At 42.8% G+C, this 11257-nt stretch overlaps 1 protein-coding gene across 1 annotated transcript in view; it reads left to right on the forward strand.

Moving 5' to 3' along the window:
- The first annotated feature begins 10693 nt into the window (after positions 1–10693).
- Positions 10694–11257, forward strand: part of P3H1 (prolyl 3-hydroxylase 1) — a 49995-nt gene continuing 49431 nt past the window's right edge. The window contains exon 1 of the mRNA XM_044277608.1: positions 10694–11203. Within this exon, the coding sequence (XP_044133543.1) occupies positions 10694–11203 (510 nt within the window). The remainder of the gene's footprint in view (positions 11204–11257) is intronic.

Below are 11257 nucleotides of genomic sequence, written 5' to 3' on the forward strand. Positions count from 1 at the left end.
TCGAGGGTGGCTAGGTGGGAATTTACGCTTTCTATCAAATGTTTGTGAGATGGAGAGCTGAACGCTGGCGTGTGACATGGTTGAGACGCTTGGTGACGGAGGTGGTGGTGGTGGTGTTGGTGGTACATCCCCTGTTTGCTGGGCGGCAGGTGCCAACGTTCCTCCAGAGGCGGAGGAAGAGGCCGAGGCGGCAGCAGCAGAATAGGCCGAGGCGGCAGCAGCAGAAGAGGTAGCAGGGGGAGCCTGAGTGACTTCCTTGGTTTTAAGGTGTTTACTCCACTGCAGTTCATGCTTTGCATGCAGGTGCCTGGTCATGCAGGTTGTGCTCAGGTTCAGAACGTTAATGCCTCGCTTCAGGCTCTGATGGCACAGCGTGCAAACCACTCGGGTCTTGTCGTCAGCACATTGTTTGAAGAAGTGCCATGCCAGGGAACTCCTTGAAGCTGCCTTTGGGGTGCTCGGTCCCAGATGGCGGCGGTCAGTAGCAGGCGGAGTCTCTTGGCGGCGGGTGTTCTGCTTTTGCCCACTGCTCCCTCTTTTGCTACGCTGTTGGCTCGGTCTCACCACTGCCTCTTCCTCCGAACTGTGAAAGTCAGTGGCACGACCTTCATTCCATGTGGGGTCTAGGACCTCATCGTCCCCTGCATCGTCTTCCACCCAGTCTTGATCCCTGACCTCCTGTTCAGTCTGCACACTGCAGAAAGACGCAGCAGTTGGCACCTGTGTTTCGTCATCATCAGAGACATGCTGAGGTGGTATTCCCATGTCCTCATCATCAGGAAACATAAGTGGTTGTGCGTCAGTGCATTCTATGTCTTTCACCGCTGGGGAAGGGCTAGGTGGATGCCCTTGGGAAACCCTGCCAGCGGAGTCTTCAAACAGCATAAGAGACTGCTGCATAACTTGAGGCTGAGACAGTTTCCCTGGTATGCATGGGGGTGATGTGACAGACTGATGGGGTTGGTTTTCAGGCGCCATCTGTGCGCTTTCTGCAGAAGACTGGGTGGGAGATAATGTGAACGTGCTGGATCCACTGTCGGCCACCCAATTGACTAATGCCTGTACCTGCTCAGGCCTTACCATCCTTAGAACGGCATTGGGCCCCACCATATATCGCTGTAAATTCTGGCGGCTACTGGGACCTGAGGTAGTTGGTACACTAGGACGTGTGGATGTGGCAGAACGGCCACGTCCTCTCCCAGCACCAGAGGGTCCACTAACACCACCACGACCATGTCCACGTCCGCGTCCCTTACTAGATGTTTTTCTCATTGTTATGGTTCACCACAACAACAAATATATTATTTGGCCCAATGTATTGTATTCAAATTCAGCGGGATATAAATTTGAGGCCTAGTATTTAGGCGCTGGGTGACCGGTATGGATTTAGTGACAGAATTAGACTTGGAAATGCACAGAAGCGTGTGTGTGAAGTTATTCTGAATGACCCTATGTGCACCTTCAATATTATATACCCTTTTAGGGATAGATTTCAAATAGCTCTGATATAGCAGAAACCACTAAATTATGAAATTGCTAAATTGGGAATTGTACTTCAACCCAGAACAAAAAATGTGCTTTGACGGACACTAAATATCTTGCCCAGCAACAACAGTACAGCGGTGGGTAACGAGAGATTTAGAGGGATTTAAATTTGAGGCCTAGTATTTAGGCGCTGGGTCACCGGTATGGATTTAGTGACAGAATTAGACTTGGAAATGCACAGAAGCGTGTGTGTGAAGTTATTCTGAATGACCCTATGTGCACCTTCAATATTATATACCCTTTTAGGGATAGATTTCAAATAGCTCTGATATAGCAGAAACCACTAAATTATGAAATTGCTAAATTGGGAATTGTACTTCAACCCAGAACAAAAAATGTGCTTTGACGGACACTAAATATCTTGCCCAGCAACAACAGTACAGCGGTGGGTAACGAGAGATTTAGAGGGATTTAAATTTGAGGCCTAGTATTTAGGCGCTGGGTGACAGGTATGGGTTTAGTGACAGAATTAGACTTGAAAATACACAGTAGCGGGTGTGTGTGAAGTTATTCTGAATGACCCAATGTGCACCTTCAATATTATATACCCTTTTTGGGATAGATTTCAAATAGCTCTGATATAGCAGGAACCACTAAATTATGAAATTGCTAAATTGGGAATTGTACTTCAACCCAGAACAAAAAATGTGCTTTGACGGACACTAAATATCTTGCCCAGCAACAACAGTACAGCGGTGGGTAACGAGAGATTTAGAGGGATTTAAATTTGAGGCCTAGTATTTAGGCGCTGGGTCACCGGTATGGATTTAGTGACAGAATTAGACTTGGAAATGCACAGAAGCGTGTGTGTGAAGTTATTCTGAATGACCCTATGTGCACCTTCAATATTATATACCCTTTTAGGGATAGATTTCAAATAGCTCTGATATAGCAGAAACCACTAAATTATGAAATTGCTAAATTGGGAATTGTACTTCAACCCAGAACAAAAAATGTGCTTTGACGGACACTAAATATCTTGCCCAGCAACAACAGTACAGTGGTGGGTAACGAGAGATTTAGAGGGATTTAAATTTGAGGCCTAGTATTTAGGCGCTGGGTCACCGGTATGGATTTAGTGACAGAATTAGACTTGGAAATGCACAGAAGCGTGTGTGTGAAGTTATTCTGAATGACCCTATGTGCACCTTCAATATTATATACCCTTTTAGGGATAGATTTCAAATAGCTCTGATATAGCAGAAACCACTAAATTATGAAATTGCTAAATTGGGAATTGTACTTCAACCCAGAACAAAAAATGTGCTTTGACGGACACTAAATATCTTGCCCAGCAACAACAGTACACCGGTGGGTAACGAGAGATTTAGAGGGAATTAAATTTGAGGCCTAGTATTTAGGCGCTGGGTCACCGGTATGGATTTAGTGACAGAATTAGACTTGGAAATACACAGTAGCGGGTGTGTGTGAAGTTATTCTGAATGACCCTATGTGCACCTTCAATATTATATACCCTTTTAGGGATAGATTTCAAATAGCTCTGATATAGCAGAAACCACTAAATTATGAAATTGCTAAATTGGGAATTGTACTTCAACCCAGAACAAAAAATGTGCTTTGACGGACACTAAATATCTTGCCCAGCAACAACAGTACAGCGGTGGGTAACGAGAGATTTAGAGGGAATTAAATTTGAGGCCTAGTATTTAGGCGCTGGGTCACCGGTATGGATTTAGTGACAGAATTAGACTTGGAAATGCACAGAAGCGGTGTGTGTGAAGTTATTCTGAATGACCCTATGTGCACCTTCAATATTATATACCCTTTTTGGGATAGATTTCAAATAGCTCTGATATAGCAGGAACCACTAAATTATGAAATTGCTAAATTGGGAATTGTACTTCAACCCAGAACAAAAAATGTGCTTTGACGGGCACTAAATAACTTTCCCAGCTACAACAGGACAACGGTAACGAGAGATTTAGAGGGATTTAAATTTGAGGCCTAGTATTTAGGCGCTGGGTGACAGGTATGGGTTTAGTGACAGAATTAGACTTGGAAATACACAGTAGCGGGTGTGTGTGAAGTTATTCTGAATGACCCTATGTGCACCTTCAATATTATATACCCTTTTAGGGATAGATTTCAAATAGCTCTGATATAGCAGAAACCACTAAATTATGAAATTGCTAAATTGGGAATTGTACTTCAACCCAGAACAAAAAATGTGCTTTGACGGACACTAAATATCTTGCCCAGCAACAACAGTACACCGGTGGGTAACGAGAGATTTAGAGGGAATTAAATTTGAGGCCTAGTATTTAGGCGCTGGGTCACCGGTATGGATTTAGTGACAGAATTAGACTTGGAAATACACAGTAGCGGGTGTGTGTGAAGTTATTCTGAATGACCCTATGTGCACCTTCAATATTATATACCCTTTTAGGGATAGATTTCAAATAGCTCTGATATAGCAGAAACCACTAAATTATGAAATTGCTAAATTGGGAATTGTACTTCAACCCAGAACAAAAAATGTGCTTTGACGGACACTAAATATCTTGCCCAGCAACAACAGTACAGCGGTGGGTAACGAGAGATTTAGAGGGAATTAAATTTGAGGCCTAGTATTTAGGCGCTGGGTCACCGGTATGGATTTAGTGACAGAATTAGACTTGGAAATGCACAGAAGCGTGTGTGTGAAGTTATTCTGAATGACCCTATGTGCACCTTCAATATTATATACCCTTTTTGGGATAGATTTCAAATAGCTCTGATATAGCAGGAACCACTAAATTATGAAATTGCTAAATTGGGAATTGTACTTCAACCCAGAACAAAAAATGTGCTTTGACGGGCACTAAATAACTTTCCCAGCTACAACAGGACAACGGTAACGAGAGATTTAGAGGGATTTAAATTTGAGGCCTAGTATTTAGGCGCTGGGTGACAGGTATGGGTTTAGTGACAGAATTAGACTTGGAAATACACAGTAGCGGGTGTGTGTGAAGTTATTCTGAATGACCCTATGTGCACCTTCAATATTATATACCCTTTTAGGGATAGATTTCAAATAGCTCTGATATAGCAGAAACCACTAAATTATGAAATTGCTAAATTGGGAATTGTACTTCAACCCAGAACAAAAAATGTGCTTTGACGGACACTAAATATCTTGCCCAGCAACAACAGTACAGCGGTGGGTAACGAGAGATTTAGAGGGAATTAAATTTGAGGCCTAGTATTTAGGCGCTGGGTCACCGGTATGGATTTAGTGACAGAATTAGACTTGGAAATACACAGTAGCGGGTGTGTGTGAAGTTATTCTGAATGACCCTATGTGCACCTTCAATATTATATACCCTTTTTGGGATAGATTTCAAATAGCTCTGATATAGCAGGAACCACTAAATTATGAAATTGCTAAATTGGGAATTGTACTTCAACCCAGAACAAAAAATGTGCTTTGACGGGCACTAAATAACTTTCCCAGCTACAACAGGACAACGGTAACGAGAGATTTAGAGGGATTTAAATTTGAGGCCTAGTATTTAGGCGCTGGGTGACAGGTATGGGTTTAGTGACAGAATTAGACTTGGAAATACACAGTAGCGGGTGTGTGTGAAGTTATTCTGAATGACCCTATGTGCACCTTCAATATTATATACCCTTTTTGGGATAGATTTCAAATAGCTCTGATATAGCAGAAACCACTAAATTATGAAATTGCTAAATTGGGAATTGTACTTCAACCCAGAACAAAAAATGTGCTTTGACGGACACTAAATATCTTGCCCAGCAACAACAGTACAGCGGTGGGTAACGAGAGATTTAGAGGGAATTAAATTTGAGGCCTAGTATTTAGGCGCTGGGTCACCGGTATGGATTTAGTGACAGAATTAGACTTGGAAATACACAGTAGCGGGTGTGTGTGAAGTTACTCTGAATGACCCTATGTGCACCTTCAATATTATATACCCTTTTTGGGATAGATTTCAAAGAGCTCTGATATAGCAGGAACCACTAAATTATGAAATTGCTAAATTGAGAATTGTATTTCAACCCAGAACAAGAAATGTGCTTGAACGGACACTAAATAACTCGCCCAGCTACAGCACTAGGGACAGATTTAGCTGGATATAAATTTGAGGCCTAGTATTTAGGCGCTGGGTGACAGGTATGGGTTTAGTGACAGAATTAGACTTGGAAATACACAGTAGCGGGTGTGTGTGAAGTTATTCTGAATGACCCTATGTGCACCTTCAATATTATATACCCTTTTAGGGATAGATTTCAAATAGCTCTGATATAGCAGAAACCACTAAATTATGAAATTGCTAAATTGGGAATTGTACTTCAACCCAGAACAAAAAATGTGCTTTGACGGACACTAAATATCTTGCCCAGCAACAACAGTACAGCGGTGGGTAACGAGAGATTTAGAGGGAATTAAATTTGAGGCCTAGTATTTAGGCGCTGGGTCACCGGTATGGATTTAGTGACAGAATTAGACTTGGAAATACACAGTAGCGGGTGTGTGTGAAGTTATTCTGAATGACCCTATGTGCACCTTCAATATTATATACCCTTTTTGGGATAGATTTCAAATAGCTCTGATATAGCAGGAACCACTAAATTATGAAATTGCTAAATTGGGAATTGTACTTCAACCCAGAACAAAAAATGTGCTTTGACGGGCACTAAATAACTTTCCCAGCTACAACAGGACAACGGTAACGAGAGATTTAGAGGGATTTAAATTTGAGGCCTAGTATTTAGGCGCTGGGTGACAGGTATGGGTTTAGTGACAGAATTAGACTTGGAAATACACAGTAGCGGGTGTGTGTGAAGTTATTCTGAATGACCCTATGTGCACCTTCAATATTATATACCCTTTTTGGGATAGATTTCAAATAGCTCTGATATAGCAGAAACCACTAAATTATGAAATTGCTAAATTGGGAATTGTACTTCAACCCAGAACAAAAAATGTGCTTTGACGGACACTAAATATCTTGCCCAGCAACAACAGTACAGCGGTGGGTAACGAGAGATTTAGAGGGAATTAAATTTGAGGCCTAGTATTTAGGCGCTGGGTCACCGGTATGGATTTAGTGACAGAATTAGACTTGGAAATACACAGTAGCGGGTGTGTGTGAAGTTACTCTGAATGACCCTATGTGCACCTTCAATATTATATACCCTTTTTGGGATAGATTTCAAAGAGCTCTGATATAGCAGGAACCACTAAATTATGAAATTGCTAAATTGGGAATTGTATTTCAACCCAGAACAAGAAATGTGCTTGAACGGACACTAAATAACTCGCCCAGCTACAGCACTAGGGACAGATTTAGCTGGATATAAATTTGAGGCCTAGTATTTAGGCGCTGGGTGACCGGTATGGATTTAGTGACAGAATTAGACTGGGATATGGCCAAAAAATGAACAGACTATTGCTGGTTAAATGCACTTGGTGTGACAGCTTCACCCTGATGTAGGCTTTAGCCAAAAAACAACCACACCATTGAGGGTTAAATGCACTTGGTGACAGGCGCAGCTTGCCCCTGATTTTGTATATGGCCAAAAAATGAACAGACTATTGCTGGTTAAATGCACTTGGTGTGACAGCTTCACCCTGATGTAGGCTTTAGCCAAAAAACAACCACACCATTGAGGGTTAAATGCACTTGGTGACAGGCGCAGCTTGCCCCTGATTTTGTATATGGCCAAAAAATGAACAGACTATTGCTGGTTAAATGCACTTGGTGTGACAGCTTCACCCTGATGTAGGCTTTAGCCAAAAAACAACCACACCATTGAGGGTTAAATGCACTTGGTGACAGGCGCAGCTTGCCCCTGATTTTGTATATGGCCAAAAAATGAACAGACTATTGCTGGTTAAATGCACTTGGTGTGACAGCTTCACCCTGATGTAGGCTTTAGCCAAAAAACAACCACACCATTGAGGGTTAAATGCACTTGGTCGCAGCTTGTGCTGGCGCACCACAAGACACAAAATGGCCGCCGATCACCCCAGAAAAATGAGACTGACAAACGGTCTGTGCAGCCTAAAAACAGTGAGCAATTGAGGATCAGCAGCTCAATGATCCACAGCTGCAGATCGATCAGTTAATCAAGTCCTTTGGAGGAGTTAATCTGCCTAATCTCGCCCTACTGTCGCAGCCGCAACCTCTCCCTACGCTAATCAGAGCAGAGTGACGGGCGGCGCTATGTGACTCCAGCTTAAATAGAGGCTGGGTCACATGGTGCTCTGGCCAATCACAGCCATGCCAATAGTAGGCATGGCTGTGATGGCCTCTTGGGGCAAGTAGTATGACGCTTGTTGATTGGCTGCTTTGCAGCCTTTCAAAAAGCGCCAAGAAAGCGTCACAAAAGCGCGAAGAAAGCGACGAACACCGAACCCGAACCCGGACTTTTACGAAAATGTCCGGGTTCGGGTCCGTGTCACGGACACCCCAAAATTCGGTACGAACCCGAACTATACAGTTCGAGTTCGCTCATCCCTAGTCTCAAGTACTGAGCACAATACTCCAAATGAGGTCTCACTAGTGCTCTGTAGAGCGGCATGAGCACCTCCCTCTTTCTACTGGTAATGCCTCTCCCTATACACCCAAGCATTCTGCTAGCATTTCCTGCTGCTCTATGACATTGTCTGCCTACCTTTAAGTCTTCTGAAATAATGACCCCTAAATCCCTTTCCTCAGATACTGAGGTTAGGACTGTATCACTGATTTTATATTCTGCTGTTGGGTTTTTATACCCCAGGAGCATTATCTTGCACTTATCAACATAAAATTTTAGTTGCCAGATTTTTGACCATTCCTCTAGTTTTCCTAAATCATTTTCCATTAGGTGTATCCCTCCAGGAACATCAACCCTGTTACAAATCTTTGTGTCATTAGCAAAAAGACACACCTTACCATCGAGGCCTTCTGCAATTTCGCTGACAAAGATATTAAACAATATGGGTCCCAGAACAGATCCCTGAGGTACCCCACTGGTAACAAGACCATGGTCTGAATATATTCCATTGACTACAACCCTCTGTTGTCTGTCCCTCAGCCACTGCCTAATCCATTCAACAATATGGGAGTCCAAGCACAAAGACTGCAATTTATTGATAAGCCTTCTATGTGGGACAGTATCAAAAGCCTTACTAAAGTCTGGATCAGCAATGTCTACTGCACCTCAACCATCTATTATTTTAGTCACCCAATCAAAAAAATCTATAAGATTAGTTTGACATGATCTCCCTGAAGTAAGCTTAGATTTCCCCACTATTGATGTCAGGCTTACTGGCCTATAGTTGCCCGATTCCTCCCTACTACCTTTCTTGTGAATGGGCACAACATTTGCTAATTTCCAATCTTTTGGGACACCTCCTGTTACCAGTGATTGGTTAAATAAATCTGTTAATAGTTTTGCTAGTTCACCGCTAAGCTCTTTTAATAGCTTTGGGTGTATCCCATCAGGCTCCTGTGACTTATTTGTATTAATTTAAGACAGCTGACTTAGAACCTCTTCCTCTGTAAAGACACATGCATCAAAAGATTCATTAGTCTTCCTTCCTAACTGAGATCCTTTTCCTCCATTTTCCTTTGTAAAAACTGAACATAAGTATTCATTGAGGCAGTCAGCTAGTTCTTTATCTTCTTCCATATACCTTCCTTCTTTTGTTTTTAATTTGGTAATTCCTTGTTGTAGTTTCCTTTTTTCATTTATGTATCTGATGAATGTCTTATCGCCTTTTCTCACTGACTGAGCTAATTTCTCTTCTGCCTGTGCTTTAGAAGCTCTTATAACTTGCTTGGCCTCTCTCTGCCTAATCTTATAAATTTGCCTGTCATTCTCGTTTTTTTTATTTTTATAATTACTAAATGCTATCTTTTTGTTTTTAATGATTTTGGCCACTTCTGCTGAGTACCACAGTGGTCTCTTCCTTTTTTTGCTTTTACTGACAAGCCTAATGTAATTATCTGGTGGGAAAGGTATCCATATGACTAGTGGCGCAGCCATTCAGGATTAGCATCTGTTTACTAATGGCACTTGACGTGTAGTTCTATTTCTTTATTCCTGTGTATTTTTACTGCTTAGATTCAATTTTAATATATTTTTGTATATGTGAACAATAAGCTGATTATTTACGGTATATTTTGCTGTGCGTCTTTACTTTGGGGTTGTGATAGACATATTTAAAGGATGCAACGAGACTGCAATATTACAGTCCACTGCTATATCATAATTCCTCCTTATTTCACAATGATAAAAGAGAAGAAAAGCTAACAGTTAACAGAAACCACCACTGCTGCCAGTCAAGTATCTGAGTCAATGGTGATACCTTCTAATCTTCTAAGGAAAGCATACCAAAGGGGCAATTTCTTAGAACCCATAGAAATTGCTCGGATGAGGGAGATTTTGAAATGGAGGCTTCAAATCTGTACAACAGTTTCAAACAGAGGGGATACCTGGATAGACTCTTACACTTTTTATGATTTAGTAATGGAAGACTTCTGTACTATCCATCAGAAACCAGTTTTCAACTGCAACCTCAATTCCAAAGAGAAGATAGTGGTCAAACGCCTACAGGAGAATACTGAAATTGTAATCCGCAGTACGGACAAAGATAGGGGCGTAGTAATTAAAGACAGAGGAGGGGGGCAGGGCCTGAGGGTGCATGGAGTAAGACGTGGGTCTCCAGTGCTCCGGTCATGATCCTGACATAAACCGTTATACAGCTGTATCTATCAAGCGGCACAAACAGTACAGACCTCCCTAAAGCCTCCGGGACAGAGATTTACTTACCACGGGGGCCAACATACCGGGGAAAAGAGGCAAAACCCTGCTCAGACCGGAGCGAGATGAGCGGATCCAAGATGGCACCGGGGAAGAAGACACGGCTGACACACTGGCCGCGGTAAGCCAGGGAGTAGCAGCGCGGCTGGAAAAATTTGCCCACAGGCCCCAGAAGTCCCTACGGGGCGCATGGGGAGATACAGAGGGGATCAATTTGGCCACAGGGGAGGAGGTCATAGCACTGGAGGGCTACTCCGAGGGGGAACAGCAACCTCTGTCCCCACATAATGCTGTGCCTGGCCATCAAAGTAAAAGCTCTGTGGAGTGCAGTCCTGTGACTGAAATAGCAGAGCCAACATTAAAAGATATAATGGCAGCTATCGCAAGCTGCAACGTCACTCTTAAGACCATGAATATACATATTGGGAGCCTAAAAGAGGACATATCTATAATTCGCCATGACTTACACAAAGTGGCGGACCAAACTACAGAGGTGCAACGGAGGGTGTCGGATCTGGAAGATGGCGCCAAAACGCTGCATGATGCCGGTAAAGCAACAGCAAAAGATATAGTGGCGCTGTACGCCAAAACCGATGATCTTGAAAATCGCTCACGTCAAAACAATATTCGGCTAGTGGGGGTGCCGGAGAAAATAGAGGGTCCGAACCACACGGATTTTATAGAAAAGTGGATTGCTGAGAAATTCCAAGACAAAGGCCTCTCTGCAATATATGCCGTTGAACGAGCACATCGTGTTCCAACCCGACCGCTGCCGCACGGTCGTCCACCTCGTCCGATACTTGCTAAGATCCTGCACTATAGGGACAGAGACACTGTACTTAGAGCCTCTAGTACCCATCCTGACCTGAAGATCAATGGGGTACGGATCTCTATCTTTCCCAATTATTCATTCGAGGTACAGAAAAAGAGGGTC

Source organism: Bufo gargarizans, chromosome 2 (genome assembly GCF_014858855.1).
Source record: "Bufo gargarizans isolate SCDJY-AF-19 chromosome 2, ASM1485885v1, whole genome shotgun sequence".
Classification (NCBI taxonomy): domain Eukaryota; kingdom Metazoa; phylum Chordata; class Amphibia; order Anura; family Bufonidae; genus Bufo; species Bufo gargarizans.